At 50.2% G+C, this 21,874-nt stretch overlaps 1 protein-coding gene across 1 annotated transcript in view; it reads left to right on the forward strand.

Annotated features, from left to right (window-relative positions):
- The window catches only part of TFAP2C (transcription factor AP-2 gamma), a 46,096-nt gene that overhangs the window by 10,384 nt on the left and 13,838 nt on the right, over positions 1-21,874 (forward strand). The window contains exons 3-8 of the mRNA XM_080405447.1: positions 157-15,550; positions 16,975-17,451; positions 17,690-17,741; positions 19,264-19,486; positions 20,157-20,275; positions 21,726-21,867. Of these exons, the coding sequence (XP_080261573.1) occupies positions 15,503-15,550; positions 16,975-17,451; positions 17,690-17,741; positions 19,264-19,486; positions 20,157-20,275; positions 21,726-21,867 (1,061 nt within the window). The 5' untranslated portion in view covers positions 157-15,502. The remainder of the gene's footprint in view (positions 1-156; positions 15,551-16,974; positions 17,452-17,689; positions 17,742-19,263; positions 19,487-20,156; positions 20,276-21,725; positions 21,868-21,874) is intronic.

Genomic DNA, 21,874 nt, shown 5'->3' on the forward strand with positions numbered 1-21,874 from the left:
CGATAGTACTTAAAACTAAAACTTGCTGATTTTATCTGTTCTTCTTGTAAAGTTACACTGCATTTAACAATGAGTCTTTTTTCTGAAACGAAATTTCAAGTTTATCTGAAATAAAGCAGCGAGTGCTTGTGAAATAGGTTCATTCCTCTCTTTTAGCTCCGGGTTCAAGATTTGGAGATTATTGAAACCGCTTTCACTAATTCAGCTTGGAGCATTCCTGTAGGATTTTTAAAGTTCTGTGGATGTTTCCTTTCATCAGCAGGTATTGCAATAGTCTGCAATGACTTTTTCTGCTTTTGGGCAAAAGTCAAATATGGATTTGTAACACGATTGCATTAAGATTTCAGAACTGTGCTGCAAAAACTAACCGACATTGCTGTGATCTTACTTGCCTTGAGATTACAGGCAAATAACAACACCCCATTGATATAGCTAAACTTCCCACAGCAAGCGGGGATGATATACTGAGCTCCAGTGCATTTTTATTAAGCTTCTCTGAAATGATTTTCAAAGGATGAAAACCTAGGCTTAGCTGGCTACAACGTTTAATGGAGCCAAACTGTTACCCATAGTCTCTAAAGAACATGCTGCAACCTTTTTGCTAAACAATCTGCTCGGCTGTTACCAAGTTTTACCCAATATTCAAATGAAACATCTTCCTTTTCAACCTTTGCCAAGCTGAGGTTATTAAGAAAGAGATACAAATTAAAAAGATTAAAAATGCAGCTCTAATTAAACACATATGAGCCCTTAAAAGTCAGCTCTGCCCTGGTTATCTGTGCACATAGAAGTATCACACACAACTTAAAACAGCCATAGTCTCCATTAAGTGCTCGCTAAAGGCACCACCAAACAATGTAATAATAGGCTGTGCCTTTCTCTAGAGCTTTTCTATGTAGGTCCTAAAATGTTTTAAAACATTAGTCGAGCCATTGCTATCCCCACTTGCAAAGAAGCAGCAGCTGAGGCAGAGAGCAAGGAGAGGAGCGTTTCTCTGCTTGCACCTTCAACAAACTTGAAATACGTGGTGCCCTCTGTGGAGAAGAGCTCCTGCTTGTCCCCAAAAGCCGGGGCAGTGGCACCAGACAGGATGGGGATGGCTTGCCTTGCCAAGCAGATCTCGAGTCTTTTCAGAAGAATGTAAAGCGCAAGGAAAACATATCAAGCAATTTTGGCTTTCTGTGACAAAAGCGAGTTGGTATCTTTTAATAAGTATCTAAGCAAGCCCTTGAAGACACATAATCACAAAACAGCATGTGCGATCACAGCTCGGCATTTTAAAGGATTAGAGGGGGATTAGGAAGTTTGTAAATTCCTCACCAACCTTTTGTAGAGACAGGATGGAATATTTTTTTTAAAGAATTCACAAGCAGCAACTGTCTGTTAAAAGTCTTTATTCCCCTGATTTGTGCTGGGTGTGGATCGCTTTGTGATTTTTTTTAAAAGGTAGCATAACATAGCTCATCAATCTAGACTGCATATAAATCCTGCTTTGTATGATTCCTAATAAGTTCAAGGGCTTTATGCTCCTCATGAAGAATGGGAAAACCTCTTTGCACCAGAGTGTAACAGGTCCTTTCATTCTTCTGCTGGTACTGCTGGTTTAACACACCCGCCCAAGGGAGTAATATCACCCAGGGAAAAAAGGTGAGTGAGTTTTGATCCCCAAGAAGTGTTTCAGAAAAGTCACTCGTATTCTGGTACTTCTGGGGCCAACATATCATGATTGGCTTGATAAATCACAGTAAATAATCAGGGTTCCCCAGACAGGGTAACAGGACTTACCTGCTTTTTCTGGGAGTGGGAGACGAAGCTGGACAGGGAAGGAGAGGAACACCCTGACTCGAGTCCTCATCCAGGTGAGATGATCTCACAGATCATTTGGATACGATGCGTATTAAAAAGGACTGTTCAGAGCATCCCTCGGGTGAAAAGGAATAGGAAATATCATGTTTAAAAATAAAAAGAAAAGCCTGTTTGCTTGATTGGGTTAATTTTTCAGTATTATTTTCGGCCACTGGTTGATGGGAAGCATTCTAGGGAGAGCTGTCCTATTGTCCACAGGTAGGGAGCAGCTGTGGTACCCAGTGCTAACCCACTTGTTTCTTCTTTTGTAATGGGGGTGAGACTTTCTGTGTGTTCGTATATCTTTGCCCCCGTAGCTTGGTTTGGGAGGATGGATAACGTCCAGGAATGTTGCAGCTAAGGCTGCATGCCAAAGCTGAGAGTGCTGCAGGATCCTCACCTTCTCACCAAAGCTGCTGAGGGTGGTTTCTGTGCTGCCTAACTCTACCTGCTTCTAGCAAGGTGCAGTAATTTTTTGCCTATTTGCACATCTGCCAAGGACAGTAAAAGAAAAGACTGCAAGCTTTGGGCAAAGCTTTTAGTTTGGGTTGGTTTTGGGTGTTTTTTTTCCCCCAGAAGTCTGAACTTTCAAAGCTCTGAACCTGACAATTTCCTCTGTATTATTATCTTACCACTGTTTCTTTAGCCAAAAGCTAATGTTGACCATGAAAGTTACCTTGGATTAAGGATGTGAATTTCAAACATCCTATCTAGTCCTCAACAGCCTGTGTATAACCACTTACTACTAGTAGTCTGAAGAGGTCTCAAAGCATGGAGATCCTCAGGAACTGGCAAACCTTTCCGGACATCTCCATCCACACAAGAACAGCTGCAGCAACTCTTCACACTTAACAATTGCATACTTTCTCATAAACTTTCAGTATTTCTTTTTACTGTCTGCATTTACCAAGGTACAATCATAAGGAGTTTTGTCTAGAAAAGTTTGAAGAAATACATATGCAGAATTTGGAGGAGGGTGGCAAAGTCCCCCAGCCAGAGATTCAGGCTGGTGACCCTTTGCTGTTGTATGAGCTGGTGACACTGGTGTTGGTACAGGCTACTGGGCCACCACCCAGGCAGCAACAGCATCCTCCCCACAAGGAAAAGGTTGGGGGCAGGGGGGCACCCCATGTCAGTTTGACTGATTCTTTGCTCCCTTCTGGCTCTTCATTCACTCCTAAGTATATTTGGTGTGGTGTCCACTTGCCAGATTCTGCGTGGATAAGTAGGGCATAGCGATGTTAATTTTTGTTGCTACTTGTCCTTCAGACGTGGCCCGTGAGTCCTGGCCCCGGGCCAGGCTGAAGAGGTTAACGCGTTGCTGGAAGCCCTCTAACCATCAGGCGCTTCTCTGTAGAAATACAAACACGGTATTTCATATGGTCACCCCTTAGGAAATACAGTAATTCACATTAGTTTAATTAACCTAGAGAAACCATTGTACTGAAATGCAGCCACCTGTAAGGGAGAGCAAAGCAGGCACCAGGGTTAAATGGGAGAAAGGTCCCAATTTTAAACCAGTAGAGTAGGTGTAAATCTTCCCTTTAGAAGTGGGGAAGGATTAGTACACACAGGCCCAGCAGGAGCCCGGTTTATTGCTAATTGTGTCTCCATATTTTAGCCGCATGTAAAAAAAAATATATATAATCTTGAATATTTAATATCCCATTTCTTCATGACCACAGAGATTAATTGGGAAATGAAAGTAACTGGAAGAGAGGGACAGAGGAGAGCACCACCGGGAGCTGCAGCCTGAGCTGGGGTGCAGGTGAGGAGCAGGTCCCTGCAGTGGGTCCCTGCAGCGGGTCCTTGGGCTGTGCAGTGGGTCAGCACTCACCACCTTACAAGGTTTGCTCTTCTTGGCGTGTTCCTCTCCCCCTCCTCCTCCACGTTTTAGTTTTAATAATTCCTGGGTGACTGATACTGACCTTGAGGTCAGGAGTCTCCAGCTAACAGCCAGGAAATGCCCTTCCCGTTGGTCATTATTGCCTAATTAACAACTTGCAGTATTTCACAATGAGAGGAGGTGGCAATGCCAGGGATGGAGCTGCTACGCGCTGGGCAGCATTTGCAGGTGAAAGCCCTGCAGTGAGATGCAGAGGCCAGTGCTTGCCCCTGTCTCCCTGCCACCCAGAAGAAAGTTTTTCACAAATACAATGGCTGGAACTGGCTGGGTTTAAGGTCAGGTATTTCCAACCAAGGGCACGGTGTCAGGAAGAGCTTACAAAAGCTGAGGATGCTGAAGGGTGCTCAGAAGAGCCCCTTCCCTCCCTGCTGCCTGTGCTGGCCTCAGACTATGGACCCTTGGCTTGAATCACCACCAGGCTGGGCTGAGCCAAGGTGTCTGCTTGGCCTGGCCGGGGCCGTGAGAGCAGGAGTGATTCCCGGCCCTTCACCTGCCACTCAGGACAGTCTGCCACCAATGATGTGCCCTATAGATATAAAAATATAGATATAGTTCCTTTTGCGAGGGGTGCTGCCTGTGCAAGGGGTTTTACAGGGTTTGTGGCGCGTTGAAAGGTTTGTTGAGAAAGCAGAGTTTTAGAAACAGCCTCCCTCCCCACCTGACAAGGAAGGTGATGGGAGAGGGAAGTGTGTTTGAATGTCCTTGGTGGCTGACATGGAAAAGCAATGCAGAAGCTGCTGTGCAGTAAGAAGGCTTGCTGGCTAGAGCTAGCTGCTGGGTGTCTGGTCTCCGTGGCCGTCCTCCATGGGCCACTTGAAGTCACTAATCTGGCAGAAAACTCATGCAACAGAAGCAATTCATGGAGGGATCCAAGTGCCAGGAGTTGGATCCTGCTGCTGGGAGCCCAAAGAAAGGAGAAGGAAGAGATGGGGGGGGGTTGTCCTTCTGTACTGGTGCAGCTGCCCACAGAAAAGCAGCCTGAGGCCACATTTGCTGCAAGTGAATCTGGACACTGCTACAGCATCATGCATCTGATGAGCATCAGGAGTGCAAGGACACGTTTATCTCTGCTGAGATGGAGCCCATGGTGTAGCATGTACACCAGCACAATGCTTTGTCCTGCTCTAGTAATGCACCCCTTAAAAAAATATAATAACATTGAACCAACAGAGGGAATTTGCTTCAACATGGACACAAAATAGCGCTTGTCTGGCACCCAGATGCCTTCAGACTGCATTTGGCATCTTCTGGCAGCACAGCCTTACACAGAGAATTAATATGGAGCAGGTAACTTCATTGCATTGTGATTTAACATTCATTTCCATCTGCAGGCACTGGCAGTGGTGTGGTGATGTATCAATAGCAGTATAAACGTATCTCATGTGCCTATATAATGAATACAGCTTATACAGCTGCTCCTGGGGAAGCCCTCACGGAGGGACCAGAGCAGATGAGCTCAGTAACTGCCCTGCTCCTTTCAGGGAAGGACTGCGAGGTCTTGTCGACGTTCTCCCATGTTAAACCACCAAATGAAAGGGGTCAAGCCAAACATGAATACACCTGAAAAAGTATTTATTACTATAAATGATGATGAAAATTAATGTGGATGAAATCCAGCTGAACCCTTTTCTAATGCATTTGCTATTTACATTTGTTCATTGGGAACACTTGGGCTGCAGTTAATGTCACTGTTTCCTTTGGAGAACAGGACTCCTTTTATTTGCGTTAATCATCCACCTGCAGTAAGAGAAGAAATAAAAAAGAAAGAAAAGTAGCCTGTCAACTTATCATAGCTAAGGATAGGGAGAACAATGCAAAGTTACTGAAGTTTTTTGGCTGGAACTGTGCTTTTCAAGGGTGATGGAGCTGATCAGCGAGGAGTGTAACTGGGGCATCCTGACAGCCCCATTCCTGCTCTATTCGTCACAGTGATACCTAAACCCTGCATAAATCCCTGGGTATTCCTGGGTCATGTTTGCTTTTTCTCAGACTAGATTCCCAGCTAATGCTTTCAGAAACAGGTTTGAAATTAAGATTTCCATATTTATGTCCTTATTAACATAGATACATTAAAAAACTTAATGAGCTTATGTAACAAATTGCTACATGACATTGTTAACAATTCAAGAGAGGATCTGTACTTAGGTAGATAAGAATGGCATTTGCAATGGCACCAGCTCTGGTAAAATTACAAGGAGCATCAATTGCATGCTTCAGGTAGACTGTCCTGAGACTGGAGCCTAAAGGTCTCTGCCATGGTCCAGCCCCACCAGTGAGGTGGGGGGGAAGCCATGTGCCACATCCACTTGCAGAGCTTAAACAGGGTGATACAGCCCAGAGCCTCCGCCAAGGGACTTCCCGTGTCTGTGGGGTGAGATGAGGCTGTGGTCACAGCCCAGATCTTGGCAGAGCCAGCATCAGCTCTTTGCCATCACAGTCTTCCTGTGTTGAGCAAGACCCTGTGGGCATGTCTGCAGAGACCGGAGCTCTCTCTGTGCCTGCTCTGAACCGGCTCCATGTGTCAGCAGGTTTGGGAGGTAGCCAGCCACTGCTCTGCCGGAGCCGGTGTGCCTGCTCGGGTAGGGAATTGGTGTCTCAGGTGCTGCAAGGGCTCCTGGAGCTCCCTGATCACATCTGGCCAGCTTGGGGCAGGGGCAGGGCGAGCTGGAGGTGTTTGTAGCTTGAAGACATGCTTTACATTTCCGTGTTTCCTGCTTCCCCACTATAAACAAAGAAATACTGCGTCCCCAAACTTTTGGGACAGGAAGACAGCATGCTGCCTACGTGTGTAGGTAGTGCAGAGCTGGCGAAGACCAGCAGAACGTGGCAGACATTCAGCCAGTCTGAGACTGCTGAAGATGTAAATTCTCCCCTGCTTGTGTGCAGATGTGGTTCTCACTTCTGACTGGGCTTATGGGCTCAACATGCTCTCCAGGGAAGCTGAGGCATGGCTTTTAGGAAGGGAGAGCTAAGGATTTCAAAAAGCAAGTACTCAGACCCTTCCCTTCCCCGGTTAGTTCAGGTTTTTATAGAGACAAGTCAGTAGGCTGGGGCTCTTTTGCCCAGTCTCCCAGGAAGCCACCACTGGCCAACAGCTGTGGCAGCAGAAGCGTGAACTCATCCCTCCCTCCCATTCATTGCAAAGCCTCCCTGTGACTATTTACATGCCACCATCATTAATCAGGGCCAGGTTTGGGCTCCAGAAGGCACTGTGGGCTTGATGAGGTTTGGCTTGCTTTGCTGGAAGAAGCCACAGGCCAAAGTGGCAAGTGATGCCCTGGGCACGTACAGGGAGCCTGGGTGTTCCCAGGTCACTGGGGGTTCTGGAGGACCCTGGCCTTATGGCTGTATTTCACCAGCCACTATGGTGGCTGCAGTGGCTTTATGTGCTGGCTGGGAAAGAGCAGACAACACCTGCCCCACTAGAGAACAACACTGTGACTTGGAAACCTGGGAACAAACTTGAACCGACTGAGAGATTTGTGCTGTTTGTGGTGACTGCGCGGCTCCTAACCACGCTACAACAGATTTACAGTCTCACTGAAACACAAGTGAGGATTCCTTTGGCAAAACTATGCTGGGATAAGCTATGCTGACAGAAGAGCACTTTAGCTGGTGTATTCTGTGTTTACACAAGAGGAGTGCTTTATCGGTCTAGCTATACTGGCAAATCTCCCCTCGGGCTAGTTAGTCTTCTCTCTGCAGCTTTGCTGTGGAGCTGCATGGGCAGAGTCTCCGAGGAGGGAGCATCCGGCACTTGGCGAGGGGACTTGCGAGAGAGCCTGGCCATGCCTGCGCAGGGCAGTTTGCCAGGCTTGCCCCCTGGGGCAAGCACTGCCTGACAGCCTGGGCCCAGGCTGGAGCTGAGGTCATTCTGGCAGCGCACTAGCACACACCCTCGGTGCGGACATGGTGCGCTCTGGGGTAACCCGTAATTTGCATGGGTGCAGCTTGACCTGGTTTGAGCCCGTGTCTGCCGCTGGATTTGCATCTGTTCAGCTGAGCTGGTTTTGTTTCACTGCTGTGATTGTTTTCAATTCTAATGCAGCCCAGCACAAGGAAGTGGTGGCCTCATTCTTCTCCTCTCAGCATCAGGGCTGGCTTTTTCAAAGGCAACCATCCACCTTTTACCGATATAACTCTCAACCATAAAAACTGTCTTCCTTGCCCTCCAAGTTCCTTCTCATTCCTTGACGAACCCTTGTCCCACAAGTCCCCAAAGCAGAACTTCCCCATGCTTCGAGAGAGAGAGCAGCTCTTCCCACATCCCCTCCTAGGCTTCCCTCAGCTGCTGTCCAAAGCCATGCTCCTGGAGTCATTAATCTCAGCTCTCTGGATCACCAAGTCATCTAACAGTATAAATTTGGTCTGGATCACGTGTGGACCCAGGGCTGCCTTTCTGCTGAGTCAGTCAAGGCACACGGTTAGGGTCAGCTTTGGAGTTTTTGTGGATTTGTTTCGGTGACAGGATGATAGACTGGGTCTGGCTGAAATAGTGTGGGCAAAAGACATTTATGTAGCATAAAACTGCTGATGCCAAGTTAATGTCAGCCTCTTTTTTAATACATTTGCATTGGTAGGGTGAATTTATACTGCATTAGTACTTTCCAGTGACGGATTTTCTTACTAGTAGTAGGAGCACTGTGTTGCTCAATGGTATCTCGACTGTGACTCCTAAATCCCATGTGATGGGAACTCTTGGCTCTCCTGAAACCACTGTGTCAGAAGTTGGAAATCCAGCAAATACCTTTGTTTCAGCACTGCAACTTCTCTGGACTGGTATGTACTGCACACTTTTCACTACTCCAGCAGCTAGAAATGTAGCACAGGCAAAGAAAAAGCAGGGGATCAGGCATGGGGAGCCAGAACTCCCTGATCACAGTGGTGTCCCTGTGCAAAATTATCTTAACAACAGCAGTGATGGGACATCTTGGAGCATGGGGGGCGTGGGGGTGGGGGGGTGTGCAGGCAGAGGGGAAAAGATGGCAAAGAAAAAGTTGGAAGCCCAAAAATTAAGATGCCTGAATTGAGATTTGAACTGAAGCACCCTGGGTTGTATTGCTTCCATTTTACTACTCAGTAGCAAAGAGTTTTTTAATACAAGAAAAATTGTCTGGACATCCCAAGTCTGCACCCTTCTGCAATCATACCTGCATGCAATTAGCTGAACACAGATAAAAGGTCTCTAAGTAGTATGAATTCTTCCACCTTGGAGTATTGGCTTTGTGCCTTTGCAGCAGTAGTGCTATATGAAGTTTTACAAATAATTTTGCACAGAAAAAAATAGATGTATCAAAAAACCCACAACCCTAGACCCTGCATATATTTGCTACAGTAACCATGCATCATCCTGGATTCTTGTCTTTGCAGATACACCTGCAAAATCAAGTTCTTGAGAATGCAGCTTGGAGCAGGTTTGGAAGAATTTGGAGGTATTTGCTGGCACCTGATATTTTATAATGCTGCCAGCCCTTCACTGGTGCCATATTAGCGTGATTATAAATGACAGAGTGCATTAAGTGTAGAGTTTTGACGGATGTAATTTTTGCCAGCGGTTCAGTTGTTTTCCCCTCACACAGCTCTGCTTCATCTTACCATGTAATGGAGCTGCAGCTTATCAGCAGCAGAGAAACACCACGAAGGAAGAAATGTGGTGCCACCAAACCCTCTGTGTTTTCCAGTGCATCACAATTAAGTAAACACCTGTGGCAATCTATTAACAGGGATATGGAAGGGAAGAGAGTGCCCTTGTGCTCTGCTTTGTGTTTGTCTCTAAATTTTTTTGTACCTCTGAACTTTTCCCCCATACAGCTACGTTTCAGGTTTTGTCCAGCCGAGCTGTGATGGAGGACTCTGGGAAGACCAGCTATTTAGAAGGATTAGGAGTTTTCAAGAAACTGGACTGTGGAAGTAAAAAAGCAACTGAATTTGTTTCCTTTCCTTATTTAAATTGCCTACAGGGAGAAGCATCAGCTTCAACTGACATGACCCATTTTCCCGACACTGAGGTCAGTATACTGATTTCATCACCCCTTTAAGATGACTGAAGAGTAAAAGGTAACAAGAAATAAGGCATCTGACTGTTCTGTAAATTCCTGCTGCACAGGTACTGTCTGCATCTTTGCTGAACTCCTTTATATTGTGCTCAAAGCATCTTTGGAAGTGTTTAGGTTATTTGTCCATTAGGGTTTTAAACTTGTGTGTATGTGCGTATGTACATGGAGAAGAGGATATTTCTGAAAAAAAACCACATTTAACACACTTGATTGATTCCCTGAAGGTGCACAGGCTGCAGGACCCCTCAGTGCTGGGGACAGAAAAGAGCTTTGGTACCTGGTGTGTATCTCCGTCAGTGAAGGAAACTTCCCTGAACCATCACCATTGTGCCTCAGCAGTTGTTTTCTTAAAACACGGTGCATCATTTAAGGTATCACATAGGCTGCATATATCCTGAAAGCAGAGGAAAGGATAAAGAGAGCATCTCATGGCAGATGTTTTTACAGTGCAAGTACATCTCAGTGACAGTGCCTGGCCCTTTTTCTAAAAGGGCAAGAGGAATGGGAGGCTCGTAGTGAAGGACTTGTATTAGCTACAGCATGAATTGGGCTGAGCAATGTTTTTTCCGCTCATTTTTGTGTCCGTATTTGAAATACTTGCTTTTCTGCTGTGTTAGCCTATGAGATTCTTCCTGTTGTACTGGGGCTTTTTTCATAATTCATAAATGTATGAATCTTGATTTCACATTTAGCATTGTGGTGTTTTGACTGTTTTGGGGTTTTGATCTTGGGTTGTTTTTTTTTTGATGTGGAGACTGCTTCCTGCACTAGCAAACAGTTCAACTACGCACAGCCCAGCAACAACTTGCTTTGGAGCAGCACTCTGGCTAAGAGCGATGAAGTTCATGGCACTGCTGCTCCTAATGGACATAACATGGGAGGAATAAAAAAAATATCTGAGCATCCCTCCAGAATGGAGTGACCACACCACTGCAGGCAAAATGTCAGAGCCCTGAGGAGGTACCTCAGGATCACTGGGCAGAGATGCAAGGGTCCTGGGGACCATGGCTCCCACTTATCCCTTGGTCCTACCTGATAAGAATCCAGTTCTCACCAGCACTGGGATTATTACCCTTGTTTTATGAATGAGACCAAGGTAAACGCAGCTGCAGTCACATGTGTGGTCATCCCCTGCCTCAAGGATAGGGACAGGCTGGGAACTTGGGTCTTCCTCTCCCCTGTCTCATGCTGTGGCTGCAGGCAGGCTCATTTGAGCTCCCTCCAAGGTATCCGTCTCCTGCCACAAACCATCCAGGTCGGCAAAACTTCTTGTGTACAAAAGCCAGAGAAACTCCTCTGCAGGAGCCTGAGGCAGCTGCGCATCGCTGCTGAACCTCTGCCACATGCCATGCAGCATCTAACCCAGGGCCCGAAAGCACCTGGTGTCAAAGTGTCACTTCTGCCCGTGAGTTGCTAAACACATCCTCTGCTGCAGGCTCACGGTATGCTATGGCCAGGGGACACTGCTCCTCCAGCTCCATCGGGAAGGAGCAGGAAGAAAACATAGCTGGAATCGTGTTTATTAAGCAAATTAATAGGTTGGGGAAAAAAAAAATACTAGCCGCGGTGTGGGCACGCTTTCCTCTCGCCTCCTGCAGAGGCCGGGCGATGAGCGCTCCGGCGCATCCCCTCTGCCCTCCCCATCATCTTCGCCTTCTGTGCTGGGGGGCAGGCTGGGGGGGTGGGACGCGGGCTGGGGCCGGCACGCTCACAGCCCCGCCGGTGTGCACCTCAAACACCGGCGCGTGCTGGTGCGGGAGCCCAGAGCCTGCGGGAGCCCGACGTTGCCAGCCCCCGGGGCGGCGGGAGCCCTGGGGGGGGGGCAGCCCGGGCCGCGGGGGCGGTGCGGCTGAGCCAGCGCCTGCCGAGGGGCCGCTGCCCTCCCGGGGCGGGCAGAGGCTGCCGCCGGCCGGAGATGCGCCGGTGCGAGCAGCCGCGGGCAAAGATGCGCACCCCCCATCTCCCGGGGCACCGCCAAGGGAGGAGAAGCGGCGGAGCAGCGGCAAGAGCCTCCCTTGATCGTCCTGGCTCTGCCGCGCCCCGGCGAGGTCCGTCCAGAGCGGGGAAGGACCGTGCGAGGCAGCCACCGAGACCGAAGCCCCGCGGCGGCGGGACCGTCTCTCAGCCGCCCTGCCGGCGCGGGGGGCTGCCGGGGCCGGAGGAGGACAGGCCGGGGAGGGGGCGCGGATGCGGTGCGCAGGCGCGCTACTCCGCGCCCAGGTGTCCGCGGTTCCGCCACGGAGGCAGCTGCCGGCGCCGCACGCCCCATGGCTCTGCTGGGGAGGATCGACTGGCAAGTACGTACCGCTGCACTTGTCCCGGCCCCCGGGGCGCCCCCCGAGCAGGACGCCCCCCGCAGCCCTTTCGGGGCGGAGGGCGGCTCTGCACCCACCCCTCTACCCCCGGCTTTGGGCTCCGCTGCGGGGGACAGCCCGCTTTCCGCCCCTCCCCGCGCACTCTGCGTGGAAGTTACGCGGAAAGTGTCCTGGGGCCGCGGGGCAGCAGCTCTCTTTGGGAAGCTCTGCAGGAACCGAGGCGACAATCCGGACAGGTTGCTGCAGTCTCATTAATGACAAGGATATGTGTGTGTTTAAATATATTTTAGAGGAAAAGGGATGTAACTAATTAGCATCCCCACGCTCTCTTTTAATTGCTGCCAAATAGGAAAACTCCTGAATGTGACAGAGGCGCCGCAGTAGGCTCTGGCTTCCCTCCCAAGAGCGTGTTCGCACCTGGGGGGGCTCAATGGTCCCCCATGGGAAACTGCATCCTCGTAAGAGAGATGTTGGGGGGGAACTAAGCCCCCAGGAAGCAAGAAACCATTTCTCCTTGGAAACAGGGGATGTCCCCAAAGTAAGGGCATAATTTTTTAAATTATTATTATTAATAAGTAAATAAAGGTGCCACCTGTCAGAAGCCACCTTCCTGACTGCTCCTTGGTTCCTGCACGGCTCTGCCCCGTGTCTCAGAGGGAGTGTCCGGGGAGGTACCGTGTCCTTGCGGCAGCCCTGGCTGCCTGCGCCCTCCCAGTGCCCGGGAGTTCCCTGGAAAGGGACACTTTGGCCGCCCGTGGGCGGGCACAGCCGGGCGCTGCCGCAGGGGCGCTTTGCAGGTGGCCCCGGCCCGCGTGTGCACGTCGAGGGCTGCGGAAAGCTGCGGGGGAGCGGCTCAGAAGGGGTTATGCCCCCCCACCCCCCACCCCGAAAAGGCTCCTCGGGCCGCTAAGCCGCCCTGGTGCCGGGCCGTTTATTTGGTCAAAGCATCCCTCGAGAGAAGCAGCGGGGCAGGATCAGCTGCGCGGCGGCGGCCGGGGCGCGGGGCCCGCCGCTCTCGGGCCAGACACCCCGCGGGAGGCGACGGGCAGTGCCGTGCCGTGCCCGGCTGCCTGCGCCCCGCGGAGCCCAGAGCCCTGTGCCGGTCCGTGGCATGCGGGCAGAGACCGAGGAGCAAGTGGGTGTTGGGAAAAGTTTGTCTCCAACTTCCCTGCCTTTAGCCTCGTCTCTGCGTTCCGGGTTTGTTTTCTAGAAAGCCATATGCATATTCTGGTCGCCTGTTTGGGTGATTTCTTATAAATCCCTCGTACTCTTCCACGCCTCTATTTATAAATATTATTTATATATACGCAAGAAATAATAATAAACTGAATTAATCTTCTGTAATTTGGCCACCAAAAGAAACAAGACGAAGGTGCTCAGACCTTGACAATTCTAAAGAATGAGAAAATCACGGTCGCCTCTCGGTGTGACATTTCTGAGCAGAAAGTAAATCTGGCTTCCAAGGGTATGATAAAAATGATCAGCGTTGCTACAATAGGGTCTCTTTGGAAGGAAGAAGAGCTGATCCTAAACCTGGGAAGCTCGACGGTTCCCTTCCTCGTTTCTTTATAAATCCATCTTGTCCCTTTAAAACAAATGAACTTTAAGCTCCCCCTGTCTTTTATTATTTAGATTCCTAGTCTTAATGACGCCAGGAGCAGCGCAAGCACACTCGCTAATAATCGTCGCGAACTGCATTTCAAAGAAACATCCCTGGAAGAAAAACACCGTCGTTTAAAAAAAAATAAATGGAGACTCCACCAAAAATGATAATGCGGAGTCCCTGATGATGATGGGCTTAATGCAACTGCTGCAGATCAGCACCTGCGTGCTAGATAAGGCAGATAACACCTCCGACAGTTACTTCCAGCACCCCTGTCCTCGGGTTTTTTTTTGATCATTCATTTAGTCGGATGGATGGGGTTGATTTGTGTGTGTGTGTGTGTGTGTGTGTGTGTGTGTTTGGTGGTTGTTTGGTTTCGGTTTTTGTGTTGTTGTTGGGTTTTTTTTTAATTAATATTCGTGTTATTTTTCTTCCCTGCTCCTTAGGGAAAAAAGCGAGCGAAGTGTGAACTGGTTTAAATCTCGAGACGTGGGTCTATCTCGGGCCTTTAATAGCAGCTCAGGCGGCGCGTCCCCGGGCACCGAGATAACCGAGATCTCGGCAGCCAGCACTGTCCAGGGTCATCTTTTGTCCCTGCCACAATAAACAAACACTTGCTCCTCTCATGTAAATGAGCAGTGATCCGGATGCACCTTAAAACACTGGGAGAAGTCGTTGCTTTTGAAAACGATGTTCATTTTGTCTGACACACATAACTGCATAGATCAAATGGCTGCAGAAAGGTAGCAATTTGGCAGGCAAGTATTTTCTAAGCTTAGATGAAAGTGTGCTCCCGGCGTCCGAAAATGCCTGTCTCACCTCCCACCTGCTGCCCCAGCCCCAAGTTTGCGCGTAAAAGATTAGACAGGCGGGATTTTCGTTTAAAAAAAAAAAAATAATAATCATGCGAGGAACCAGTGGCACAATTCACACAGCCCCGGATCGGGGACGCTGAATCAGTGCTGCTTTACCTACCAGGGATTCAACACAACTGCAATAATCTTGTCGGATAATTAAGTAAATTATACCTTAAACATTGGTAGCTTACAAGTTGTAATCAGTAATTCAAACTTGACAATCATGCAAATCGAGCTCAGGCTGGCGCTCGGACTTTCTCGCTTTTGTAACGAGGACTTTTCCCGAGTTTATTTCGCCCAGAAGCCGCCGGACCCACCGCGTGTGGGGGCACCGCCGCTGCGCCTCCCTACGCGGGTCTCAGCAAAGTCCCTCCGCGCATGGGGGGGACACCCGACACTGGTCCCCCCCACCCCCCCATCCAACACGTGGGGGGGAGGGGGGTTGGGGCAGCCTCGTTGCAGCGTGGGTCCGGGAGAGGGGATGCCCACGCATGACCTCTTCCTCGCCGGCCAGGCCTGCCCCCCCCGCTCCCTGAGCGCTCTGGGGCGCTGGGGTGGGGGGGCTGCCCCGCTCTGTGCTGCTTCCCCACCCCTCCGCGGGCGCGGAGCACAGCGCGGAAGGAGTGGCTTGAGGCTGCGCGCTCCCTCCTGAGTGGCTGGCGGCCGCGGCTCCCAAGCCATCCCTGGGGAGGAGTTATGATAATCCTATTGGCATTAAGGGCGTCTGGGCAGGGAAAAAAACCCAAGTGACCATAAGCGCGGAGGTTTAGTCCGTCATCTGTCTTCATGCCTGCCAACTGAGCTCCGTCCGGGGGGCAGCTCCTCTTCCCCAGCGCCGACGTGGATTTACCGCCCGTGGGGGGGGAGCTGAGCTCTCGTCTATTTTCGGCACCACACACCTGGTTTGGACGCTGGACGCCATGTTGTGGAAACTAGCAGATAATGTCAAGTATGAAGAGGACTGCGAGGTGAGAAGCGCGGGGAGGGGTCGGGAGTGGGGAAGGAGGGGGGGGGGAGGGGGTCCGGCATGGGGCAGAGCGGAGCTCCGCTGCCCCCCGAGCCACGCTGCCCTCCCTCCGCTCGCTTCCAGCCGGCGCCCCGCTCTCGCCTCCCTGCCGGGCGGGATTTATCCCTTCCCGAAGACCTCCGGTTTGCCTTTTTTTTTTTTTTTTTTTTTCTTTTTTCCTCGTTCTTTTCTTTTTTCTTTTTTCTTTTTTTTTTTTTTTTTTTTTTTTTTTTGGAGGTGCGAATTTTAATCCCCTACCTCCCCCAGTCTTTTGAACTCTAAAGTTTAGCGGGGTGAAAGTCGCGGCTGGCAGAAGGAGCTCGCACCCCGCGCCCGCCGCCCGCCCGCTGGAGCAGCGCCGCACGGCAGCGGGCAGGAGCAGCGGCAACCGGGGCCGGCGGCAGGAGCGGGCAGCCCCCAGCCCGCCGGCGGGGCGCGGTGCCGAGTGCCCCAGCTTGTCGGACCGGTCCGGGCTGCGGGGCCCCGCTCCGGGTGGGAGAGTGCCGGGAGGTGCGGAGGAGCCGGCCGGCGGGGAGGGAGCTGCTGCCGCGGGGATGAGCCGGGCACTCCTCGGGCGCCAGCCCCGAGCGGCCGTTCCCCTCCGCGGGAGCGTCTCTCACCCCCCGTGAGGTGCTCACGGGTTTTGATCCCTCCGAAAGCGTCTGTGTGTCCCCCGGGTCGCGGTCCGCCTGCTTGGCTCCTACAGATAAGCTGCAGTCCCCGCTTCACGCTCCATTGGGACCCCATTCACCTCTTACTAACTAGCCCTGTTATTTTAATGACCGTGAAGCCAGAAGCTGCTAAACTCCTGGATCAGCTCAGTGTAGACGTTTTAAGCTTTGACTGCTGAGGTCTGAAATGGGGGAAGCAGCAGAGATGGGGCGACCGGAGGGAAACACGCCGCCCTTCCCTGCCGCGCCGGCAGCCGTCGGGCCAGAGCTGCCGCCCCGGCTGGCCCCGGGGCCTCGGGACTGTGGGGGGGCCGGGCCCCCCCGGCCTGCGCTGCCCAGCGCCCCCCCTCTCCACGGGCAGAGGGTCTGCAGCCCCCGGCATCGGAGTCCCCCGCCCAGCCGGGCAGCGCGGCGGGATTCGGGCTGCGTCGCTGGTTTGACTTTTCCTTGACTCGCACAAGCGTGAGGATTAGCGTGTTGCAGTGGCGGTGGGTGAGGAGGGCAGCGAGAACTGGTTTGTAATCTCTTCCCTGGGAGGGGGGCAGGTTTCGTAGCCAAGCGCCTTCCAAGAGAAGGCTCCAGGGCGGCTCTCTCCTCCCCGCTTACCCGGGGCCAGCAAGTGCCGCCGCCCGGCGCGTCCCCCTGAGCCTGGGCTGCCCGACAGCCCCCCGCTGACTGCCGCCCCCCTTCTCCCCCACCTCTCTGTGCTTTCCAGGACCGGCACGATGGGAGCAGCAACGGGAATCCGCGGCTCCCGCACCTCTCGGCGGTCAGCCAGCACCTGTACAGCCCGGCTCCGCCGCTCTCCCACTCGGGCGCCTCAGACTTCCAGCCCCCCTACTTTCCCCCCCCGTACCAGCCGCTGCCTTACTCCCAGTCCAGCGACCCCTACTCCCACCTCGGGGACCCCTTCTCCATCAACCCTCTCCACCAGCCGCCGCCGCCGCCCCCCAGCCAGCAGCAGAGCGCCTGGCCCAACCGGCAGAGCCAGGACCCGGCCGGCCTCGCCCCCCACGGCCGCCCCGGCCTCGTCCCCCACCTCTCGGCGCTGGAGAGCGGCTCCGCCGGCGGCCGCAGGGAAACGTACCGACGCTCCGAGCTCCTCCTGCCCCACGGGCACGGGCTGGACGCCTCCGCGCTGGCCGATAACCTGGGCCTGCACGACATGGCCCACCAGATGGAGGAGGTGCAGGTAAGGCCCCCCCCCCGGAGCCCCCCGAGTACCCCGGGGGACGGGCGGCACCCGGGCACTGCCCCCTCCCGCGCATCCCTGCTTGACGTGCCCCATCCCCGTCCTTGGAGCGAAACCCCCCTTTTCTGCCCTTAAAATGGGGGAGCGCGGGGACGAGTGTGTGGGGGTCCCCCAGCAGTCCCCGGCTCGTTCCCTCAGCCTTTCAAGGTGCAAAACTTTCTCCCGTTTCTCTTTCCAGAACGTGGAAGATCAGCACTTACTAATGCATGACCAGACAGTCATTAGAAAAGGTCAGTAAGGTGGCACTGCAGTTTACTTTCCCTTGTCAATAGTTAAAAGTTTAATGACGCACCGGTGAATTGATGCCTTATTATCTTTTAAGAGACGGAGCCTTTCGGATCGGGCGGGCGCAGGAGTTTTTGTTACACCCTCGGTCACTGGGGTTTTCTACCGCCACCCGAGGGAAGGTGGCGGCGGGGACTGCCCCGTCCCCTGAGCCGCGGACAGGCGTGGCGGCTGCCAGCCTCCCCCGGGGACACCGGCGGGGACGAGACCGCTCCTCTGGATGGCTTTAACCGAAAGCAGGACCTTGGACCGACTGTAATGCTGCCCTGGAATGCGTGTGTGTGAAGTGACACGGGGCTTTTTTTTTTTTGGTGTGGCTTGTGGTGTTTTTGTGTGTGTGGGTTGTTTTTTTGTTTGGTTGGTTTTTTTGGGGCTTTTCTGTTGCTAGCATTCAAAGACAGTTTGGAGTTTTGTATCTTTTTGTGGTCGTTTTTTCCCTTTCTTTTTTCTTCAACTTTTTTCGCAAGACTTGAGAAGGGAGTGAGTTCACTGGCATAAGCCTGCTCGGCTTTATCTTAATCGAAATGGTTTTGTAGCTGAGGTTTTAAGGAGAAAGGCGTATTGACTCAATTTAGTCATTTAGGGTTCCTCTCCCCCCCCCCCCCCTTTTGTTTTTAAACAAATTTGTGCTTAAAAAAAAAAATCTGTGGAAGTTTCTTCGGAAGACTTCAAACAAATACCTAACTGAGGAAAAGCAGAAGTGTTTGTCAGAGCGCTGATTGCTGCGTTTAGCTCATGGGAGAATAATTTCGCTGTCAGATGCACCACTGAAAAATCTCTCCCCCTCCGGGGAGCGGGGCCGACCTCGACTCTTTAACCCTTTCCGATCGGTGCTGAGCCGCAGCACGCCGCTGGGGTTAACTGGGTGGATTCGCAAGGGGATGGAAAATCTGGATCTCTGGCTTGCTCCTTGCAAAGCCTTTGTTATCCCTATTCACCTCAAGGCTGAAGCCATTAACGAGCAAGGTTTTACTTTCAGTTCTCTTGTGGGCTCCATCCTCTGTCGTTCTGTCTGTTATGAGTTTGTTGGGATTAAATTCCAAAGGCGGATTCGTAAATCCGCGTGTGCGAGGTGGAAGATGAACCCAGCACGAACTGGGAGGCTTCTCCCTGCCCCGGCTCAGAAAGAGTTTTTGGCAGTAGCTGTAGGATGCTAATTTGGAGCCTGTAGTTGTGTCGGGCTTTTTATAAGCATGGATTTGCTAACTTGCAGCATGCTGCTTCAGGGATGTTTTTTCTGTGCGTTTTTTAAAAAATATTAGTTGTGTTCGGCAGCTCCTTGAAATTTGGTGTGGCAAAATATAGCTGTTCAGATGGATGGTGGGGACGGGGGTCAGTGGTGTGAGCATTTAATGCAAAACGAAATCCTGTCTCCTGGTCTTTTTTTGTAGAAAGGAAATTCACTTGCCACTTCCTATTTATTTTTCCCTTTTATAAAAATACCTGCTTTCCCTCCTCCTCCCGCAGGTCCTATTTCCTTAACGAAAAACAGTGCTCTGAGTCTCCCCTGCCAAAAGGATGGATTAATTGGAGTGGTCATAAACCCCAACGAAGTGTTTTGTTCGGTTCCGGGAAGGCTTTCCCTTCTGAGCTCCACATCAAAATACAAAGTGACAGTAGCAGAGGTGCAGAGACGGCTCTCGCCCCCTGAGTGTCTCAATGCCTCTTTGCTCGGAGGAGTACTCCGAAGGTAGGCTGCTGCTCCCCTTACAGCCACCCCCATCGTGTCTATTGTTTGTGATTTTTCTTGTGCTTTTGTGTGTGTGTGTGTGTGTGTGAGCAGCCAGATTAGCATAACGAGGAGCTAAGAAAGTCTTTTAGCAAATTTCTGATTTTTAAGCCCAACAACACTGAATCCTAATAGGCTTTGGAAACAAAACTTCTTTGCACTTCTGCTACTTTTCGAGAAGTGCTATTAACAGCTCTGGCAGCAGTTCCCATTCTCCGTTGAAAGTTTTATCTCAAAAATGGCTTATGGAGCTTTCTTATTCCAGTGATAAACTGTTTCCCCATGGAATAATTTTTGAATTAAATCTGTTCTTGATTAATCATTACAAGGACACTTTATATGTCCTTTTTTGCATGCACTTTAATTCAGCTTCTGATTATTATACAGCTGTTGGTTTCGATGGTGCAGTTTGAAACGTTCTGATTTTGACCTGCTGTGCTTCATCCTGGCTGGTTTGTAGTAGAACATTTAAAAAGTAGGTCACTTGAAAAGAGCCTGTTTTTTATCTCCCCCCCCCCCCCAACCCCAAGTAGAACCCTATTGAATGTCAGCGACTGGAATTTCTCATCTTTAAAAAGAAGTGTTCCCTGAAGATAAATAAGGCCATTTTTTTTTCTTTCTTTAATTACAGAGCCAAATCTAAAAATGGTGGCAGATCATTAAGGGAAAAACTGGATAAAATTGGCTTGAATCTTCCTGCTGGTAGAAGGAAAGCTGCAAATGTGACACTATTGACATCTTTGGTGGAAGGTCAGTCTTGTATGTGTCTTAAAAAGAAACTTTTTCCCCCTTCTATACAGCTTTTACCCTCTAGGCAAAGCATGGAAATACTAGAAAGTCCATCAACATAATAGTTTTTTGTTTATTTTAAAGTGAGCATGATGAGGACATTGCAGCAACTAATAGCTGTGTGGCCTCTGAGGTGCTCCTCTCCCCCATAGTCTCCCTCCAAATCTGGTTGCTAAGTCCCTGGCCTCAGAATCCTACCCGCACAAACCCAGCTAATACTCCTTTTCCTCACGGCTGCATCGCATGGATGCTGGCAGAGGTGCAGTAATTCCTACGTGCCAAGATGCTCAAAATGCATGTTTGTCCAGTCTGTGTTTCTTGAGGGTGGTGGTGGTGGTGGTGTGTAGGTTGCTTTGGGTTTTGTAAGTGTGTGTGCAGGACAGGCAGGGAAGGCAAAAGGGGTGAAACTCATCACATTAGTGAGTTTTGTCCCTTATTAGGAAACTTTAAAATCTGGGGCAGCTGACTCCAATGCCTGGCCCTACCTCAGTGGTATCCTCAGAAGCTTTTCTAATAAACAAGCATATAAAGTGAGATTTATGGCTTTTGACTTCCTGATAGGAAACTGGAGCCCCTTTAATCTGTAACATGTTACGTGGACCCTCTATCAGTTGAGCTGACTTGAAGGGTGTGTATATATATATATATCTGTATGTGTGTGGTTATGTTTTGTGTTTCTGTTTAAAGCAGCTCCTGGTAGTAGTACAGTTTAATAGGCATAGAAGTAGCAATTGAAAAGTGAAAAATGATCTAACGATACCTTACTGCTATTTCAATTCTATATCAGCTCAAATAATACAGCAACTTCCATTTAAAACCTTCCTTTGGAATATGGGTTTAAGAGAGCTTACGTGTGTGCACATGCATGCATGCATGTATGTATGTTACAGGTAACACACTGATCATGCCAATCCATTTTTTTTAAAGCCTGATCAAATTGCCTTAATGAAAAAAAGTGTACCTTGCAATTTTATTTTCTATATGAAAATGCTTATTAGAAAGCAATTTGAAAATATACTAAACTGATAAATTCCACTTACACAATAAAGTGTTTAGTTGCCAGCTTTTTTTAAAATCTTCAGTGGACAGTTTATCTAGACTGAAGTCTGTGCTGCACAGTTAATCTAGATAGAGACAGGAGTTTTTCTTCCTAGTTTAAAGCCAAGATAATACTTTTTTTTTGTAGCAGTCACTAGGTAGGTCTTTTTTTTTCTTGATGCAAACTTGCAAAGAAACCCTGATTTATCAATTAGAACATGGTAATGAGTGGCATAGTGGTAACATAGCAGTGTCCCTTTCTGAAACAGCAATACACTTCAAAAATTCAGAACTCTTTCCTTCATTTCCCTGATCTCCTTACAACAAATTGGTATTACTACATTTAATAAGCATTCCCTTTTACCCGCGCCAGGTGAAGCTGTGCATCTTGCTCGTGACTTTGGCTATGTATGTGAGACAGAGTTTCCTTCCAAAGCAGTGGCCGAATATTTAACTAGACCACATATGGGCCGCAATGAAATGGCAAACAGGAAGAACATGCTTCTTGCTGCAAAGTAAGTT

The sequence above is a fragment of the Falco punctatus genome, assembly GCF_963210335.1.
Source record: "Falco punctatus genome assembly, chromosome: 10".
NCBI lineage: Eukaryota > Metazoa > Chordata > Aves > Falconiformes > Falconidae > Falco > Falco punctatus.